Source organism: Bombus terrestris, chromosome 15 (genome assembly GCF_910591885.1).
Source record: "Bombus terrestris chromosome 15, iyBomTerr1.2, whole genome shotgun sequence".
In the NCBI taxonomy this organism is placed as follows: Eukaryota; Metazoa; Arthropoda; class Insecta; order Hymenoptera; family Apidae; genus Bombus; species Bombus terrestris.
In genome coordinates this window covers 7,133,650-7,156,172 of record NC_063283.1, presented here as the reverse complement: position 1 = coordinate 7,156,172, position 22,523 = coordinate 7,133,650, and the positions used below count along the sequence as shown (strand labels likewise).

Below are 22,523 nucleotides of genomic sequence, written 5' to 3'. Positions count from 1 at the left end.
TTGACTCAAAATAAAGGAGCTCTGTTAAGGCTGTGCGAAAAGTTTTTGGACATCGATATTCTTCAACTTTTTACTTTTATTTCTCATTAAAATTATAGCGTGGAGAATAAAATTATTTTGTATTTCTCTTCTAAATATTTTATATAAAATTACTTCTGTTATTCCTGGATTTTCAGTATAAACGTCTCGTACAAAACTATCGTTACGTACAAAGTATTTTTCTGAAATTAAATAATTTTACCTAAGCTTCGAATTGCTCAATCCAAGTCCAACAACGTCAGTACTAAACCAAACGAGCGTTAAATTAAGAATTGCGCAATCTCTCGGTGAGATTTACCGTATAGTTTATTACCATAGAGTTTAAAATTGTAGCCCGATACTTGATCCGATACGTTTATTCATTGGCGATAGTTATGACACCTTTGAAATAGTAATATCAGTATCCATACGCATGATAATAATCCGTGATTAGGACACACGTAACCCGTTCGTTCGTTGTAAGCGGTAAATATACTGTGAACGTTGAAATACGATGAACGTCACTGGGCAATTGCAATTAAATTACCAAGGAAATTAGCCTGCACTGTGGATAATGCATTCGTGAACATAGAGAGTCGCGTTGCACGGACAAACTGACCCACTCTCAGCGTATACAGGGTGTTCCTGCGTTAGATATCGAATTAGGAATTGGTTAGACTTTCGTAACTAGATTAATTCTCTTTATACTTGGCCATTAGATTAGGTTTCAGGCATTTTGCATAAACTTTGATACTTGCTTCTTGCAGCTTGTTTCTCCGTTCAAGTATATATGTAGCAAACGTTTGTTAAATATTTTTGCTCGATGGAAGGAAAAGGAATATTTTTCACGATCCTGTTCTCCTCGTTTCTTCCTCGCATGTTTGCATCTCTTTCGATATCTTCATTTTTCGGACGCTTTACTCATAAAAAGCGTGGGATACCGGAAAGGTAGTAAAATTATATCGGATACTAAAACGAGATATTTCAAACTATGCATATTTTAATAATATCTACTCGAATATAATGTCCATTTCGTTTTATACGAAGACCAACAGGATTAAGACCTAAAGAGCCCACTTTCGGTTCGTTCTATTATAAAATTAAAAAAAAACGAATTCATCAGATTCAAGTCTAAATTGCAGTGTTCTTAGGAAGACGAATTATCACGCGTAAAATATAAAAAGTCCATTTGCAATCTATCTTCTCATCAAACAATTTCCGTACATAATTTTACACCTGTTAAGTTCAATTTTCACTTCCAATTTGTACATTTAATTTAATTTTCACTTTCGAAATAAAGATCCCAACGTTTAATTAAAACTTAACAGCTCTATTTTCAGCCTCACTTACTATTTAAAAAAAAAAAAGAAAAGAAAAAAGTTCTCGTTTAAATGGAAATTACAATTTCCCACTTTGCAAGAAGAATCGCCACGTAGAGGAAGAAATATTCCCGAGCTTCCTGGCTGCGCGGAAATTTTTCACGCGGCCGAACAGCAATAAAGCGGAACGACGTGGTCCGCGCTGAACACACGGTATATTCGAAAGATTTACATTTTCCGTCCAGCAGCGGACAATGTTTCACGGGGGGAGGTATGATGGGGCTAAGCGGCCGTGCATCGAAACAATAGCGCGAGACGGTCGCATTTGCGCGGGATGCACACGTATCGCTGCTGCAGTTTCTCGTTATTGTTAGCGCAAGGCACGATACATAAGTGCATGCGACGTTCAAGTTACGTGAAAGCTCTGTCTGGCCTCGTGTTTCCAGTCAGACGGTGCACCTTCCGCGATACAGCCACGAGATTGCATGTTTCGTTGTCTTTCTTGCCTGTGATCGACGCGGCTCGCCTGTTAAACGCTAGTCATTTACCACCACACCTTGTAATTTCTTCTTTCGATCGTTTCTCCTTCTGGGTTAATCTACTTGTTCGTTAAGTGGAAGTTGCTGCAGCTGCGATGCACGAAATTCAACGAAATTAAAACTCGCTGGATTTTTTTACTGTCGCGATGATGACTGACTCGAGAGACTTTGTCGAATAATTGAATCTGTTATTGATTGTTACGGGCATTCGCGAGGTTTTTGGTTGACTAATTGAAAGTTAGAGTTGGCAGATTTAAAGGAATCGAAAGTCAATGGCGGAATTTTTTAGTATCGTCGTAACAAATGAATTTGTTTTTGACGAACAATTTAATGTATCGCTTGACGGAGGGTTGCGCGCGGTTAAGAAGGTTTTCGTTAAGTAATTGTATGCCAGGGTAAAGAGATTTAAAGGAAGTAAAAATATTTTGAGAATAATTTCATTTCGACGAATAATTTATTGTGTTGTTCGCTTGACGAAGATTTGCAAGGGATTGGGTAAGTTTTGCTGATAAAATGGCCAGTTATCTGGACACTTAGAGTTACGTAATTTGCTTTTGTTTGGCTTCATAGGACTTATCTAAGAGGTTGTAAAAAGCGGTAAAGAATTATTACTGGCAATTTAGCTTCACAGTCTCTATTTAGAGTCGATTGGATATCGTGAAATTTGTAAGAGGGAAAGGGGATTTTATCGAATGGAAAGTTTGTATGGATTTTATAGTTTTCCAGCATTTTGAATTATTGGACATTAAAGCCAATTATATCGAGACGTTTGTTCGCTAGAAGCGATCAAATCGACTTTTATGTCATTTTCAGTTAATAGACCTCGCAAACAATTTTTCCTTTGTCTATTTTGTAAAACATATCATCCCCATTTTCGTTGTAAAAAATCCTAATATAAATACATTTTATTCGATTAAACAAAAATTTAATCATATTCGCCGATAATTCGAAGAAAAATGTATGGATTATGATGTTAATCCACGATGTGTTACAATGAAGTCGGTAAAGCGTGGCGTGGCAACTTGGATCTCTTTGTACGCGTCAGCTGCTCCTTTATTTGTCCAAGAAGAAGGATTTGCCCGTGTTAACAGAGCTTCCACCTGGTAGCGTCTTATCCGTCTTCCCGCTCATGACGGCTAGCTTCTTGTAAACAATTTCGTTTCCTGTTCCTCGTGCACCGTGGAACGCTATTTCCCCGGAGACAAGCCGCAGGAAATCGAAGAGACAGCGACGGAAGAAATAGGGGACAATTTTTCAGAGAAGTTCAGAGCCGCGAAGTAACACCGTGAAACTATACGGAAAGTCGTACATACAGACGTTCGAGGGTTGAAATACGTTCCTTCGCTTTCCTTGTACCTCTCACTCCCTCTTTCTATTCAATAACTTGCAAAATGACTTATTACGTTTGAGCGTATGGGATGTCGTTTCCATCGAGTTCCAATTTGCCGAACAAATACCAACCAATTTGTCCATACTCTACTGAACTATGGAGAAAAGCAATAATTGCGAACAAGTATCAAACGGTGTTCTTTGTATCTTTGAATATTTAGCCGAATTTACATTGTTCACGTTGGAGGATCACTGCTGTTTAAAAGGACGTTTTTCGCGATGAAACGTGCACGGTGAAACAATGGAAATGCGGCTTTACTCGCTGCTCGACCAAACTACCGGCCGTATCTGAACCTACCTTTATCTTCGAGCGCCGTTTGTACTTTAAATATTTCAAGACTTGTTGGTTGATTCATCGTCCGTATCAATACGTTTTGCATAATTTTGTACGAAGCAAGTTAGGAAACAATATCTGCCGGATTCGTCGGGCAGATATTGCGAGCTATCAGTGTAAGTTATGTAAAACACGTTCGTTTCCTCGGTCGTTCCATTCAACCGATGATGTGAAAATTGCATAGCGTTACGTAAGCGTGGGAATAGTATAGCGAGATGGATTTTAGCAGCGATGGGAATACGGCTCTTTGATTTACTTGTTCCGCCGGATTGCCACGATTGTTGTATAACCAGCGAAATATCGTAGGGAGCTTTATTTCGTTACCAAGTTAATCACATTGACCTCTATTCCCATACTTTCTCGATCAATGATAAGTCATTATAAATTCTAATATCGATGGCGAGCAACTAAAATCCTATTGTGTTTATTGTAAACGGTATATCAATATTATAATGGGCTTACGTTTGTAGCGATTGTTTGTTATTTTTTAAAGAATTCCTCCCATCAAACCACTTTTACGTGTCTTCTACTTACTATTTTTATTGCATATATTTAATACTAAAATCACATAAGAAGAGGAACTTTGGTAACGTAAAACTAACGAAGAATATATTGCATTTTTAAACTCTTCCTCTATAAAGCATGAAAAATGTGACTTGCTACGCGTCAGTCTTCTGTGATCTTCGCACGAACTTATTACACTAAAAATAATCTAACGATCGCTGCAATTAAGATGGAAATAATTCGAGTAACATCTACGTCAAAGGAACAACACTTTAACTGCTTTATTTTAATTATCAACGTGTACTAAATTCACTTCTGTTACTATCGAAGATTCAAAAAAGGTAAAGGCACGTAAGATGGTTTCATCACAGAATGTGTAAAGAAAGGACGAATAGATTATCTGTTTTAACACAGATATGTAATAATAGGGAGGCACATTTGCATAATGGCGGTTCGCTATTCGCCTCGTTGGCCGGTTGGCCAGGGGGCTGCAGCGAATTGTGTCGTCGAATTGCCAAAAACCGGTGGAGCAAGTAGACGCCCTCCTAGCGGTGCATGGCAATTCGTCGTACTTGACCAATTGATCCTTCTGCAGAATGCGTTTTCATAGAAACGGTGTCTGTTGCTTTTGCAGGTCGAGGCCGGTGACGTCATACTCAGGGTGAACGAAGTCGATGTCAACCGATTCAGTACTAAAGAAGGTAAGAAGACCGACCTGCTTTAGCCCCTCTCTTTCTCTCTCTCTCTCTTTCTCTCGCGATATAATGCACATTCGCCCAAGTGCACTCGTTCTCTCTTCTCTCCCTTTTCCTCCCCCTTTTCATGGTTCCTCCTCTTTTGCCTCTGTTTGAAAGCTACAACCTTTTTGTCCGCGATATAACGTATCGAATGCTCGCAGGATTTGTATTCTCACGTTCTATGATCGAGATTTGACAATCGACGAAGATTAATGTTGCGTTTAACGACCAGAACTATCGTCGAATAAAGGACAGCAGGACTGCGTTTTCAGTGACTCGTATCGATAGTCAAGTTGAAGCGAGATATATGTTTCTATCAGCTACGATATTCGTATTGTGTTAAAAAGACGAGCAATGCCATTTAATTATATATTTTAAGCAAATGTATTGTACTATGCACACCACATGGTGGTCGAATATCGACCCGAGTCACCAGTACATGAACTTCATTTATCGAAACTATCGCAAATTTTAGTCGATGCCGGAGACAATGTCGCAGGCAATGCAAGGTAGGAAAGAATCTTTTGTTCATACATTTTCCAAAAATCATTGAGATCTTGGAGTATGCACCGCTATAAGTTTGTAAAACTTTTATGTGGAAGATTTTGATCGCTCTGTTCGATTGGTAAGAATCGAGAAACTTGATTTACACGGTGATGATTCTTTGGTGAAATTAGTAAGTAGTTTATCAATCTTATCCATAAATTCGCAAGGAACTCGATTAATCGCTCAAACTGAACCAATCATTTACCCGAGTTCTCGCCGAAATAAAATATGCCGGTGCAGAAAACGAAAACTTGGAAGATCGGCGTGATCAACTTTCTCGTAATTGCGATACAATTCTCGAACGTCCAGGGAGTTAAATAGGATGGAAAATAAAAAAGAAAAAGGGAAAAAGCGAGAAAGAACGTAGATCGATCGAGTGAAAGTCGGCTCGCGCTTTATCCCACGATTGTTCTTGCACGGAAGGTCAATGAAACTCGCGCTCGGGCGTGAAAAAATCGCGGACGTTTGACTTTTCGACCGTAAAACAACAGGAAAACGCAACCGCTCCGATCTGAAGATTCACGATTCGACGTTTCGCTGCGCGTTTCACGCGGAGATGGCAATAATTCTCGAGGGACGACCATTTTATCGGGATTTATTGGGGATATATACCGACCGGCTGGATTTTCCATAAAACACCTGAGAATGCCTGGGAAATTTATATCGTGATTTCCGGCGGAAGCCGTCTGACGCAAGATTTCACGGTATCTGCTCGAGTGTAGAGAAATCGAAAGTTCAGCGATAACAAGAGCAAACAGACGATTTCGCACGAACAGTCGTTTAATTGTTAAATTACTTTGTTTACTGAAAATAATGAGAATACTTCTACGAAGATTAGAACAGAATTCCTATAATACTTATATATCGTCGTTGCAATGCAACAGAGACGTAACTAGAAATTTGGACATTTTTTAGATAAACGCGTTGCTAATCTCAGACACGTCCAATCTTTTCTCTATAAAAGTTACATAATTTTTAAAATGGTCACTGAATGGCAGTTTATTGAAGTCGCATTTCGTAGGAAGTTAGTTTTTAGTTGCGGTTAGTCGCAGACGTACTTAAAAGTAAGTAGAGAATGCAAACAGTGTTGTTTATCCTAACATCATAAAACATTCCCTTCGTTATTTAATTACAAGTTTAGTCGCTAAATATAATTGATCTTCTTGGTCTCTTGAGAAATCACCTTTTTCCAGTTGCGCCATTGATGCGCTGGGACGGTGATACATTGTACGTAATTAAAATGATCACATCTGACAATGTATTATTTGGAAAATAAAGCAAACCAGAGTTTTATCATTTAGTCCGTATAATACAACTTTATCCAAACGGTAAGAAACACAGGGAACTTGGGATATTTCAACGCATCTTGAAAATAGGAAAAATTACAGTTGGGATGTTTCAACTAGGTACAACATTATATTATTTGAGATACGTACGATTCTTTACCAGTTAATACAATCAATATAGTTGTTTATTATTCCAACGAAGAATCTTATATTCATATATTCAAGCAAACCGCGGAAGCTATAATAATTATGAATGGTTTCCAAATGCAGTAAAAAGTCACTATGTATACGTATATGTTGAATATTTCCAGTCTATGCAAGATATAAATACTATCTCAGAGAAGCACTTGCAAAGCTTGCAGCAGAAATCGAATTGAAGTCATCATTTTCTATGAATATTTACCATTTATGTATATTGAACGTCTTCCAAGAATAATATCAGTGGCACATGCAAGGAGATCACGATTAAACGAGAAGACTCGGCGAGATATTCTATATTTAAATTATATTCAAGAATTCGATGAAATATCACGATGTTCGTTTCGTTCTGTTTGCGTTTTGTCCCGTCAGTATGGTTTCGATCTATTCGTCCGATTTACACGGTATCAAATAAAATTCATAAGAAGTCTAACACGCGATGGCTATAGAAATAGAACTGGATAACACGAAGGAAAATCGTATACGTAAGTTTACCTCATTCAGATTAGAAATAAATGAGACACTGTTTTTGCTTGACCCTAGCTTAACCTTTCGATCTGTCAAGTGTCCCATTCGTCACGCAAAAATTATTTATTCATAGAAAGAATCGAGATGCGAGTAATAAGCATCGACGAGACGCGATAGAGGTTACAAGGAACAGAATTAAATAAAATTTGATTCGTTTATACTTGGCAGTTTTATCGATAGATCTTGAGACGGTTGGATATCGTATGGATTACATTTTGGTTAATTTTGTTCAATATTTGTAACATTGTTTTAAAAAATGGTTAATGGAATATGGTATAGAAGTTGCAGATTTTTGTTGGCGATGCTGTATATTTTATGATTCCTATCTCATCATAGTCCCTATCTCATGCATTTTTGACGTATCATTTATTCTCTGCTCCAGCTTGGCTATCTTGTTTCCCTTTTCGCCATAATTTAAATTTCTAATTGAATAATACATATGCATGAGGGGAATGTCTTGAAAACTATAAATTTGTAAGATTCTCAAAGAAATATTACGAGCATTAGACGAAAATTTGTGTCTAATTGGAGCACCGAGAACCATAGTGATTTAAGTCAGTCCATTACTCGCTTTTATAAAATAACGTCCTATGTTTACGATTATGAAAAATTCATAAAAAATTCATTAAAATAGATAAAGACGTGCCGCAGCAGATATTATTAAATTACGAATTTTCATGCAAATTCCCGACCACAAAAAGAATATAGAACTTAGATAAATATTTCATTTATCTTCTAATAACGAGTATTCACTTCGAGTACTTTGTATATTTTTTTACGTACATCCTGACTGTTTTTACAAATTCCAATTTCCTGCAAATGCATAATGAACGAAATTAAATGACGCCTGGATGATGATACCTTTAAAAGTTGAAATACGTGACTAAAATAATATAAATTCTCAGATTCTCGACTTATGTATACACCGCTATCGTCTTCGATTCACTAATTCTAGAAACAAAATAGTCGTTCATTCGTAAAAATAATAACGATAATAATAGACGAAGGAAGAGAAAACTCGGGAAAAAGCTAGAAAACAAAACGTTGTTGCAATCGGTTCGCGATGTCCAATGACGAGGAGAAAGCAAAGTTAAACGAGATTCGAGAAAGAAATTTCATTCAGGCGACCCTTCCACCATGAGACGGCGAACAGTCAAACGAAATTACAAACGAACTGGACTGGAACTCACAAGTAATTCGAAGCAAAAATCGAGTTAAGATGGTCGTTGGATTACGTTAGACCAAAGGAACGAATGAAGGCGGAAGTTTTCTTTAGAAGCAATGAAGTTTGTCAAAGTTTCTATTCTTTACAGACGTCCATCTGTCGACGAATTTCTCGCGCTTGTTAGGGTCGTGTTGGTAATCTTGTGCACGGGGGTGAAACGTCGACCATGCAGGTCATTAGCGAGAATTTTACGATGACACGACGCTAAATTTGCGCCGTGCACGCGAAATGGGACACTTGATTGACTGTATTACCGGTTGCTCGCGAATGCTGTCCGCTGCATCAAACCAAACGATCCTTGCTCAATTTTATATCGACGATACAGTTACCCTTTTGGCCGTCTACTATCCATTTTGCAATTCTGTCAGAATTGTCTTTCTTTCTGTTAAACGTTGATGATTGAATATAACGTCAGTCTAATTGGTGGATTTTTTAATCCGAAAATTGTAGCATATTAATTGGAAGAGATCGATTAATTCGTCGTTCTGATCGTCAATGTGTCTGGGTCATAATTATCTCTCCGTTCACAGGTGTTCTATATTTTTACATGTCGCCTTATTCGTTCTATAAAACTGAATTTCATAATTCATTGTCTAATCTCGTAATTGTAAACGTTTCTCATTAAGAGACGGTTCAAGGGATGTAGGAAATGATTCTATTCTTTGCATCTATTAATCTATTAATACAATACATTTTTAACTTAAAAGACACGTCTGAAATTAACGTAAAAACACATCTTTTTTTTTAAACTGAAGTTATTTATAAATCATCGAATAGAAGGTCCTACAGAGGTTTTTTTAAGTTTCTAATATCAATAAAATAATATTCCAAATAAGGCGTGAATATAAAATTGTGCGAGAAGCAAGCTCAACAATTCTTTCTCCGATACCATGAATGAACATTAAAATAAATGCTACTTGGTTACTAAAATAAAATAGACAGAGATATTGGGTTGTTTACTAGAATAAAAATAGGTACTAGCTTCTTCGTTAGAATAGAAATAGAGGTCAAGTTGACGAATAGTTACCCTCTGACCGATTTCCATGGCCTTGAAATGTGATGTCAAGATCGTCATTCTGGGTAACATTTTCCTATACATATAACGGGTGGTTTTAGTTTTTTATGAGCCATACACGAAAGTACCTTTGGTATCGTACATCCATGTACGTATGTATTCCGCGTGAAGCTGTCGATGAGTTACGTCCTTATGAATTCTAACGGGATATTTTTAATATCTTCATAGTGACGTAATAATAATAAATAATTCCAGTCACAGAATTCCAAGTGGAAAAAAGTTGGCGCGGTTGAGCTATCTAAATGATGTCAGCCGGCGTGGCCAATACCGATAATCATAATGGTGCAACTAAATCAACGCGGTTATAATTTGGACAATAACGTGAATATCCGAGCAATAACTATAATATACAAATATTGCATCTAATGTACAATTTTTAAATTGTATAATTGGAAAATTAAAACCGGGCACCCTATATACGTATAGGAAGAAGTTTTTCGAAATGGTGAGCTCGACAACATATATCAAGGGGATGGAAATCCATGAGGAGGTAATTGTTCGATACCTTTGCCGAAATAAATACTTTAAACAAATGATTGGCTATTAGCGTCTATTTGTATTATAAAATTTATATTATCATATTTATATACATATATATTATTTATAATTTAAATCATAAAGTACAAGACGCCTACGAGGCTGAAAAGATTAATACAATTCGCAATACAAAGAATCGGAGCAAAGTCTACAAAATAAGGAAGCGAAAGAATGAATCGAACGTAGCGGTGGGGAAATTAAAATTCCGGAAGTGGCACGAACCAGCGGCAATCCCCGTTTCGCGGAGGCTGGCACAAGGAACAACAACGATATCGTGTAACCGAGCGTAAAGCGGCCCAAGCATCGCAATATCGGCCAGCCTCGTGTTTCCTCTGGTTCCCCGTTTAATTTGACAAGCTGACATCGCAGACAAACACGGAGCGATATTTCAGTTCCGTGAACCGTGAACTCGCGTTTGTTCGACTCGGCTCGGCGCGCTTGCGTTTCGCGGATATAATTGGTAAACTTGGCCGGGCTGCTGTTCGGAAATGGAAGACGCTGGAGGTGCCTCGTCCTACGGGACGTCCGCTTTACGGGATTGAAGGACGGTGAAAGTTTATCGAAAGCCTTTGCAACCGGGTAAATTTGTTCTTCGAGGGTTTCGGAGGCTTTTCTCCGAGCTCTTCTTTTTGGTATCGACAAGATTTAGACGTCTTTGAAGCTCTTTGTTGCTCCATTGTCTTCCTTCTGTTCGTAGAAATTGTAGTTTTGATCCGAAGATTAATATCTGTCCTCCCTTCCTCTTAGATTCGAAAGCCTCTTAACACTTGTCTTTCCAGCTTAATTTCACTTCTTTTTTTTTTTCTTTAAAATCCTTACCCCTTTTTGTTTCTCCGGCGTTCTACAAATATTTCCAAACTTCGATTCATTTGATTCATTCCAAACTTTGATTCATTTGCACGATCGGAAACATAGAAACAGATAAGCGATAGATCTATGGTAGTTTTGTCGCAGCGAGAGATACACAGTTTATGTGTATATTATACGAAACATTTTGAAATCTCGTTAGCAATTAGATAGGAGTATCGTGACTATATCGGTGCAATTTGAAACGGATGTGAAAATGTATATGGAAGTTTCATAATACTTATCGTTAGCATGATTGCGTGGCAAAGATCAGTAAAATATTTGAATTAGTACATTTAATACAATTAATACATACTTTGTATATTATTACAATAGTATAATAATTATGCATATACTAATAAGCCACAATATGTAGCGAGACCACTCTATCACTAATTGTATGATTAAGACAACCGTTCAAGCTGCATACCAATTTTTATCAATGTCGTGTGACTTCCTGTCTGTACACATTTCTAGATTGCTTTGAAATTTTGCTACTGCAATGCTGCACCAACGGAATTTCAAAAAGTTTGGTACAATGCGCGTAATATGTTCATAAAAAGATTCTCTAGCAAGGATTCGAATACTTTGGCGAGTCACTGTAAACCATTTCACTCAACGGTGCACAGAATGTTTTCTACTTCCATAGACAGTTTGAAGGTAAAAGAAAGAGCCAAAGCTACAGAATTTCTTTTGGCAGACGTTTCCCAGCATTTCCACAATCTCCAGTAGTCAGGATATTTCAGGTAGGTGGAGGTTTTACACAAATTCGAGGTTTAATTAAACCGACCTGTCTGGGCATACCGTCTTGTCCGTCCGAAGCGTATATTCTTGTCATCTCTTTCGTCTAAACCCATCCTCGTCCTATCCCGTTAACGCGTCATGCTAAATTTTCCATTTTGCTGGCGTTAAAACCGAGTTCCACGCGGAACGGTTTAACCATCGTGCAAAATTGCGACCCAGAGCTATCCTTTTCGTCAGGAGAAGGTCGTTTCTCTCGTTAATCTCAAGCAGGAAGGCGGCCAACCTCTCCGAAAACAGCATAACGGACAACGTTCTCGTAAATTCCGTTTGCAAACACGTGACAACTCGGTTTAACCGTAGTTTTTATCCCTCTTTCTCTTTTACTGTCGGGGTCAAGCACAAGTAGACAGGAAGTAGAAGTAGATACCAATCAAGTTCAACCGTTGATTTCAATTATTTACTATATTATTTACTATAATAATATAATTATTTACTATATATAATCCATGTACCGTAAGGATGTATAATAAATAAAGTGGACGTACAGTAGCGGACAAGATTTTACAAAATAGTTTGTATTTTAAAAGAGCAATGGATAAATATGATATATACTGCGGAATAGGGAAACTTTGAACATTCTTCCGTCCGCTACTGAATATAACACTGGTATCTACAATACTAGTTCGATTAACCCCTTTGTTCATGGTTCATGATTTATGATACTTTTTGGACGAGATATCTTTCCACGCAATGTGGTTCATGCGATGCTTCGAAGGAAACATCGCGCGATCCCGTCTTTCAACGTTTACGACTGGAAGTTCAGACTCATCGGTCGTTGTATCGTGTATATCCTTTTACCATGCTTTGAATTATTTCATGCGATATTTTCTTCATTCAACATTCCTAACCCCTTTCACATTCACAAACGCAGTGTCTCACGAACTGATTTTTATGCGAATCGTTGCACGAGATATCTCGTATGTCTTTCCATTATCTTGCATCGCATGAACGACGTTGCGTTGCAAGATATCTTTGGCGAAGCGCGTCATGAATCATCAACAACACTGTCTGGCAACATATGTACATATTTCGTACTCTAATGCGAGGTGGTTAATCGAACTGGTGCTACCGTTATATCCAGTAGCGGATACAAGAAAGGTCGAAGCTTGCCAAACAATTTACTCGTGTATACGCACAGATCAGTAAATTCTGTATGAAATATTTTTCATCGTATCGCATAATAGTCAGCTGTTATGCGGTATAAATAATATTTATTTGTTTCTCTTTTCAAGTTCAATCTGTGTTTGTCAAAATTTGCCCGCTACTGTACTTCAATTTCGTCTATTGTGTATCCTTGTAGTACATAGATTACTTCGTAAATGATTGAACTCAATGTTTACATCTTTATGTAAACAAGCCGTATTTCCGCTATCTCGTGTTTATTCCTATTTCCACTAACTATGTCTATTCCATTTATTTCTGTCCGCGAATGTATTCCTTCTGTTCTACGTTTCCCATCCTACGACTCTTTGGCCAACGTCTTTCCTGACTGGTGTGTTTCGTCGTTTTCTGTTTCAGTGCTAAAATGTCTGCGGCTCTCGTCGGATCCCGTCACCCTGAAACTGCGAAGGGGTAAGTCAAGTGCGTCTACGAATTCTTTTATTCGCGCGAACAGCGACGTCGAGTTGGCTGTAAGTTCGGTTATTGAGTTGCGACGAGGAATAGCAATCGAGTTTCAGTTTGGGTGGTTTTCGAAATTCCGATCGGCGAATATCAAAACGTTGACCACGGTTATTGGCTTAAGTGCTTATTAGTTCGTGAGGATCATCAGGCGGTTAATCGAGAGGCTTGATCAACGCATTAATCGAATTTTTCCGATTATCAGTCGCGTTAGAGATTATATCGCGATTTAGCCATTGATTCGTGTTATTTTCTTAGACCTGTGACAGATATTATTTACACGGATTTAGTAATTGGATTAATTGACTTCGATTGTAACGTTAAATTAATTCCGAATTAATTTTGATGTTGGAATTATTGGCAATATTCTGATTTAAATGAAACACAAACTGTAATGAAATTTACATTTGAATTTCAGCACCGATTCAAATTGGGATTGAATATTTTATACCGTAATATGGAAGAATTTCTGGAATTTAATGCCTCTTAAGATTACATCGATTTTCAATCAATTCATGAAACCACTTGACACATTATTCGCTATTAATTGAAACTGATGGCGACTCATTTGGAGAATCGAAGTGTTGTTCGTGTGAAATGTCTTCGTTTTAACTACAAATAATAATTCTTTCGTTACATTGTCTGCTGTTTCGCGGATCTTTACGAATCACTCCAAAGAAAACTATAGAGCTTAAAATATAATAATTGCGTTATTCAAATGATTTACTCGATGCAACAGGCATCAGCAGCAGCTTAGTACTTTTAAACAAACGATAGTTCCTAAAACTAGAGAAGAATTAATGGTAACGATAATCAACAGGAATTATGCATCGAAGGCAGACATAGCTCAGCTCGACGTTGAACGTAGCAAGATTAGTCTGTCTTTGAACCTCATTGTCACTGTTCTAGACATAGTCTGAAATAAGATTTTCCTCGTTATGATACCGGCACGTGATTAATCCTCCCTGCAGATGTACGAATTCCCAGTTGTGAATATCAAATATTTTTTAGCTGCTGAATAGCAAATTATTTTGATGTCAAGTTCGTTATTTTATTAAAGAGAATTACGATATAGTTTTGAAGTAGCGCTTTAAAGAAAAAAGGATGTCAATGGGACGAATATTTTTATTCTAGGATTTATACAATGATAAGGATTCTTTCAGAGATTGTCATAAAATAATAAGATAGCGATAAGTCGTTGTTAAAGCCTATTCGCGTTATCGTTAAAAATCTCAGGTTGAAATCATTTTATTATTACATTTATATCACTGTATAAGGATGAGACTCTAATATCGGAGCTTAGGAAACTAATTATTTTAGTTTGGAAAATTATTGCTTTGAGACAAAGCTCGTAGGATTTTACGATTAACGAACACTCTTATACTAGTAGATTTTATCTTATTAATTAGAGAATTTCTTAAATACCCTCTATCGTATCGTGTAATAGTTTCAATCGCAAAATATACATTGTTAATTACGTATCAAAACAGTTTGCCAACAGGAACAAATTCATTATTTCTCGTATTTTAATTTCTTGAAATATTCCATTTTTCGACCACACTATCCTAACAACTATTTTACACGTTGTTCATGTTGATGTTGAGAGGACCTGATCTGTAAAAAAAAAGAGAAAAAAAGGAGGATATACATATACAATTCTATCTAAAGAGATCGTGCTACTACATGCCGCATAAAATTCGAACCATTCGATACAATTTGCCGCTATTCTTCATTGGTTCTCTAGATTTTATTGCAACCTAACGAAGCTTGAAAAGAAGAATTTCTAGGATTTCTATAAAATCTGCAACAACAAATATTTGTCAAGGATAGTATCAGACCTACAGTTCCATAGAGATTGGATTAATAAAGTTGTTCCGGCGAGAAGAAAACTTCTAGCGTATTTTATTAGCGATTCTCAGATTCACCAATCTCCGATCGTTGGTACATGATTACGTTCGCCATTCGCAAGATCCGCTTTCGTCGGTGAAAGTGTAGAGGAGTAGGGAGAAACCGAAAGAAATATCGGGTGGACCGCGTTCTCGACGGTGCACGCGTTCCATCGATAAGCGTAATCGGCGGTGTGTGTGGGCGGCGAACTTCTTGGCCGGTTTTCCGATCGTCTGGAATCCAAGGCGCGTATTCCTGCAACGCGCACGAGCCAACTCGCGCATTCCTCTCGGGTGGATCCTCGCGGTCGAAAGTACGCTCGGAATGCGAAGGAAGTTCACGTGTTTCGGCTGTTGGCAAGTTCCGCTTTCTCGTCCATGTATGACCGGAATTTTCTAGTTAAACGTACTTTTCGCAACATTCGAATCAACCCTTTGTAATTGGATGGTCTTTTTGATTGGCGAGGAAAACAAATTGAAGATAACAGGTAAGAAACGTGATAATACAGATATATTGTAGCTTCATTTATCCGTCAAGATGCGACGAAAGTAAATTGTAGACTAGGAAACGTATTCGCAAACTCATCTGGTGTGTGGATGGTGAAAATAAATACAGTCAGTGAATAAAGTATTGGCATAAGCTTTAAAACGAAATAACTGTTTTAAAAACCGGTGTAAAGGATTTGTTGGAGAAGCTAAAAAAATTGCTTCGTTAAGAAACGTGTATAGAAAATTTTGAGAAAGTTGAAATTGGTAGGAACGAAGAGGAAGATTTCTCTTACACGTCATTAAGTGAACCAATCCCTTTAGTTTCTCAATAAAGCTAGAGCCGTTCGGTTCAATCTTAAAAAAAGTTGTTGTTTCAAATATAACTACGAATAATATGCGAATAATATACTTTTGTGACTGACTGTATAAGTAAGATGTAGGTATAGTACTCGGCTATACACATTTCTCACGTCGTATTCATATTGAACTGAAGTTGAAAATGCATCGATTACTATGGAGAAAGTGCCTTTCGTAAATGTTACTCCACTTCCTTAATCAACGTGATTCATAAATCAAAGTAATATTCGCCGATTAAACTGCATCTGGAATTACACGCGCTACTGCATTTTCCTTTAACGGAAACCGTTATCCAAATAAAAATACTATAAATACACGTGTGATGCACATTGTACGTAGACAGCCTTTCACAATTTTCATTTTCTCCAGTTTCTTTTAATCGGCATATCCGATTTATAAATTAAATTGATATTTATCAACGAAATTACTTTTGAAAGTACAAGTTGTAATATATTTTTGAGAGGAAATCCTTATCTGAATTTGAAATACTACAGGCACATGTGATGCACTTTCTCTCTCTTCATTACGAAGCTACCCTTCGTAATTTACCATTTTATCCTACTTCCTTTAATCAACGTGTTTCATAAATTAAATTAAATTAATATCGTCGACATTGCATTGGAAATTAACGCCTTCAACACCTTTTTAAAATGAAAATTATAATCGAGACACGCGTATATGACAAGCGTTCTTAATCTTATTTTCGCAATTTTACTTCCTTCTCGGTAATCAACGAAATTGGTATATTCGATCTATGTTTAAAAAGAGAGCGGCACTCGAAATTACACTTACATGTCTTTTTAAAGAAATTATTATACCAGTCCAACATTTTCTCGACTTTCTAAATCAAAGTAAACGTTAATAGGCAAATTTAAGGATATGTTTATTATTTCCACGTTGTTTGCCTTAGCATTGTTCAATTTATTTATTATTAGACAAAATGTACTACGAATTAATAATATCAATAATATCGATACGTTAATAGACAAACTAGAATACGATCATATGTTATTACACGGATAAATTGCGTAAGATAAATACGGAAAAGTTAAATATATCAAAAATTTGCAGAATATTTAAAATAAAGTAATCGTTAGACTATCTAGAAACCTAGGCAACGAAAGAAATTTCTATTTACTGATATTCGTCACATAGAAATCTGAATTTTTCCAAACTCGTGCAATCCACTGATTGTTGCACGTAGAAAGCCAATTGACCTGGGACATTGTCAATGTGTTAAAATCCGGTAAATACACGGACATGCGATACAGGCAGACAGTTGGCCACGTTGCGTGAGTAGAATCATTGTGTAAACTTGCCAGGGGACCAGATACGATGTTACCTCACAGACCCGCCGTGTTTAGCCGATTTACACCGGATTATCGTTATCAGTGCATGCGCACCTTGAATTCATTCGATGTTAGAGGTAGGTTCTAGCCGCTCTGCTGTCCCGACTAATGAAGTCCGCGTTGAACAACCTGATGGCCCTGTTGAATCATTGCTCCCTTCATTCAGTGTACGATAGGAATAGCCCCTTTGATAAGCTAATCCAGATACGGTAAGGAACGATGGAATGGAATGGATCAGAATCGTAGAATCTCAGCGAGATGAATTTATCTCGCATTGAATTGTAGATTCAGATTGAACGCAGTTGTACTTCTAGGAATTTCTATGGTTAAGAGATTTAGCTTGTAATCCTTTATGCAATTCTTAGTTTAAACGTGCAGCAATCTCGTTGGAGATAGAATCCATTGGATTAAGTTAATGTTTTCCATTGTTAGCGGTAATTTCGTCGTACCATTGTTCGTTATTTCTAGCGCCAGAATTTATCAAGTCTTTTATTTTCATTTATACGTAATGAATACAATCATTGATTTAGATTAATGTATAAGTTTAATTGAAATGAAAATATTCGTCGCTAAAAGATACGATTGTTGACTTTTGGAATTATCATGCCACCTTCATCAGAGATATCGCTAGTTGAATAATAATCTCCGTTTCAGCATTCTTGTGACTTTTTGAAATTAAACAGTGTAATTTTCATAAAATTCCATTTGTTACGATCACGTATGACTTAATCACAGTCGAGAAACAACAAATAATTCCCGTCACAGTTAATGGTATAATACCGTTTTTAATGATTTCACCGGCATAATTAACCAGCCTTTGCACCTTTACGCACGCGATAACCCATTTTAACATCGAGTGTGTTTCGCTGCTCATTACGAATGTTATTAAGTAATTTTTCCGATTACTGTAATTCCACGGTCAACTGACTGATAATTTCCAACGAGAGCAATTTTCTATTGATCGGCTAATTTACAGCCTACGATTACTCGCGTTATCTATCTCCATTATACGTGCGTCTCTTACGGAACAAACGGTAACGATCGTTTCTATCTTTTCTATCGTTAATTTTTACTTCCGGCTAAATTAGCTGATATGAGTTCGTTCGCATTTAATGTTGCCTTTAAATCGATATGCAGCTTTCCCCGACACGCTGCGCTGCCGCGAATAGCTTTCGTATACAAGTGAGAAAAGCCAATTAACCGACGTTCGGCCAGTGAACGCTGCCAAACGGAAGCCGATTAACAAACAGCCAATAATATGTTAACTACGCCAGCCAGTGATATTGCCAGTATTGCACATCCATTTTTCAAAGATCCGATTGCTTCTGGCTGTTGCTTCGAATTAAGTTTAGTTTTGCGTACGATCATCCGTATGATATTGTACATCAGATCAAGTAATAAATTCATTCGCACAGGATCGCGGAACTTTATCTACTTATTGAGATAATGTTATTGATATAATATATTATACTTGTCATATTATGCTTATAGTCTCCGTTTGTGAATGTATCATGTGTGTTATACGGAACATTTTGAAATGAGATAAATCTAAAGAATCTTTTTACCTGGTATCTGCAACAAATTGCAGCGTGTTTTAGCAATATAGTTTGAAACGAAAATGACAAAGAACGACGCGATTTGTAATAATCTACGTAACTTTGTTACAATGTAACTAAATTGCATATAAAATTCATTGCAAGCAATTAAGGATTAAATTATTAAATGCCTGTAGCATTTCGAATTTCAGTCTGAAGTTTAAATTAGTAAAAAAAAAAAAAAAAAAGATATTCCGACCCTATGTAAACTTCGTATTCCCTTCTACTAATTAATATACCACTCAATTATATTCCGTAATATTAACATAATATCTAATTAATGCTACCAATATATTACTGCGTAATTTTCAAACTACGTAGAAACACAATTACTTGGTCGAGCAAAATTGCGAAATAATTAATGAGGCTCATTGATATTTATTATTCTCGGTTTAAAATATCCAATACACTGCCTTAAGATCGATAATAGTTTGAAAGGCCGCATCTTTAAAGAATTTCCGACCTTTAAAGAATTTTCTTCAACTAGAAATTCATCCTGAAAACGCACGAAAGGAGTTTAGCATAACTGTAATCTACGAACTTTATTCCGTGATTTTAAAAGGCAGGCTAATTGCAGCGTGTCGCGATGTTGATTAACGACCTACCGCAACTTACCATAATCTAACGACGAAATGTCAGATTCGTCTTGGCTCTTTCTTTTTCCTTTCTTCCCCGATTCTCTACAACTACCACGGGCCCGTCTTTGTCATAAAGTACGCGCTGCCCGAACACGCTAATCATGCGGGTTATCTCGTGACAGTTTAATCCTCCCCGAGGAAATTGAACGATGTCGCAAAGCACAAAGAAAATTTGCTGAAGCTTTGGGATCAACCGTCGTTTCTATGTGCGATCACATCGTCGTTAGGACTGTCTTTGATTTTTTAATCAGACGATATCATTTGATAAATGTGTAACGCGATTATTTACGCTACGTATGATGTCAAAGCTGCTCTTTTTAGTATTTCTCTTCGGGACAAACGAAATGACTAGTTTTTTGTAGCTCAAGAGGGATCGTCAAAGAGAACATTTCAAACGAAATACGAGAAAAGAAGATACATTTATCTTTCTGTAGACAATCGTAATTATGAAATAGTGAAAATAATAATTTCTATTCGTTAACGATTGAATTGTTTATTAATAAATAAACGAACATTGAGTCGAAGCTTCAGTGGAACGTCTATTCTAAATATAATAAGAAATTTCATAAAATAAATTATATGTATTATTAAAAAAATTCGTATATTCTCCTCGACAGATAACTAGTAGTTTCCCTTTCTTCTCATTATTAGTATTTTCATTGTCATACCGCAAATCGTTCCAAATATTAATCCACTAATTAATGTAGACGATGAACATCTCATTCATGGAGACATAATTGATTTAGGATACGTTTACGTCATCAGGCTGAGCTGGGATTTGCTGAATACAGTACATTGTTTGAACCTACGTCTTAGTAGATATCTTCAGGTCTATTATGCATATTATTACAATAGCAAATTTCCAATCGAATAAACGAGAATAGACGAGCATACTTTCGTTTCATAATAATTTCAAGAATTTCTGAAAATTATTGTTCTATATTAGATTTATAGTATCATTTATCGTTTAACTTAATTGGTATTTAAAATAATAACAAATTATGTATATAATACGAAACCTCCTAAGAGCATTGCTCTTCTTAAAATTTATTTCATTAAATTTATAGTACCATTTATCGCTCAATTTAATTACCATTTAAATTATTAACAAATTCTCTGATGCCACTTATCGCTTAATTTAATTATCATCCAAACTAATAACAAATTACGTAGCAAATCTCCTTAGAAATCCACTCTTCTCAAAATTTGTTCCTCTCTTATATCATTTATCGCTTAATTTAAATACCATTGAAAATAGCAGCAAATCTCGCTTCTAGAAATTGTCGTCTTCCGAAGCTTGGTCTTCGGAATCGATAGTGAATTTATAGTATCATGAGATATATCTTTTCCCGTCGTGCTCCACAAATTTAGACGATCACCACGTCCATGAACCGAGAACACGTAGACCGGTTATACGTCAGCTGGTGAGTGAACTCCGACGATCTAATGATAGAACTCGGTGCACGCGCATATAGTCGCTCTTGAACCTGATCGTAATAATAGAATTGCGCGATAATAACCGATAGGAAAACGCGATCGTGCGTCTGCCCTCGGACTCCTTGCAACGTTCGATGACGCTTTTACCCGGCGCTGGTGTCTGCACGCTTAGGCGACGCCAGCTGTTCGTCGTTCACGCGTGTTCCACGACAAGGGAAAAGGAAGAGAATGAAGGGGAAGAAAAAACGAGGAAAAAAAAGAGAGAATGTCGAGGGCAGGTAATTAAGCGCACGAGCCAACGATCAAACGACGCGTTCGGATAACAAACGATTTTCTATCAGAGCGACTCATTGATTAGTCACGGTCTGCGGGAAGACGATGCACGGAAAACTCGCCTCCAACGAGGAAAATAGTAGCTATCCACGTTGTTAGGCATTGCGGGAAGTTTGTTGGGAATTTTAAGGAAATTTTACGAGCGGTGTATTTTTAGCGGATTGTCGGTTCGTTAATAGAACGAGGATTTTTATAAAAATAATTATTTTTAGCGAAAATTGGTAATGGAATTTGTTTTTTTTTTAAACGGGGTACATCGTCTGCTTTTATTTATACACGTGACGAACGTTGATTCACTTGTGCGTGCATATTATTCGCGTATTATGTCTTTCATATTTTACGTATGATAATCACACGAGAAAAATGTGATAATTGCATTTTTGTCGACATTCCCATTTCGTTATTACTTGGTGGCTACAGAGGGAAAGAAAGTTGACAAATGGAACAAACTGATCTATAAAACTTTGAAAAAGCGATGACAAATCTATGAAACTTCACGGAGATCTGAGAACATAAGTAACGCAGTGAAGGCATATTTTCAATTGCAAAACCAATAGGAAGAAGTCTAAAAAACGCAAGACACGATTTATCATGATTCTTCTCCTATATTTCTCGTACTTCGCGTGGACATTCTCTTTAACCAACTATGTACAGTGGAAACTATTTGTACGCTTGGCTTCTTTTATCTTTTATGAACATATTACATGTATCGTACGGAACATTTTGAATATTCAGTGAGACACTTTTCACGCTTATTATATGCTTGACGTGACTATTCATATCGTGTATTCATTTTTTACTGAATATAAGTTTACGATAAAAAATATCTTTCAACTTGTATATATATTTCCAAATTGAATTCAAATTCTGCCAATGTAGTCTCGGCAGTCGTCGTGTCTTATTATATCTCTAACAAAATGTCTAAATTACATTA

The 22,523-nt window shown here is 36.7% G+C and overlaps 1 protein-coding gene across 13 annotated transcripts in view; it reads left to right on the top strand.

Annotated features, from left to right (window-relative positions):
• LOC100646160 (PH and SEC7 domain-containing protein) overlaps positions 1–22,523 on the top strand; it is an 82,807-nt gene that overhangs the window by 46,885 nt on the left and 13,399 nt on the right. For 9 of the 13 annotated variants that reach the window (XM_048412600.1, XM_048412608.1, XM_012317225.3 and 6 more), the window contains exons 2-3: positions 4,738–4,804; positions 13,404–13,457. In XM_048412600.1, the coding sequence (XP_048268557.1) occupies positions 4,738–4,804; positions 13,404–13,457 (121 nt within the window). Of the gene's footprint in view, positions 1–1,733; positions 2,372–4,737; positions 4,805–13,403; positions 13,458–22,523 lie in introns of those variants that run through there. The other 4 variants (XM_048412602.1, XM_048412603.1, XM_048412605.1 and 1 more) reach the window with 3 other exon arrangements.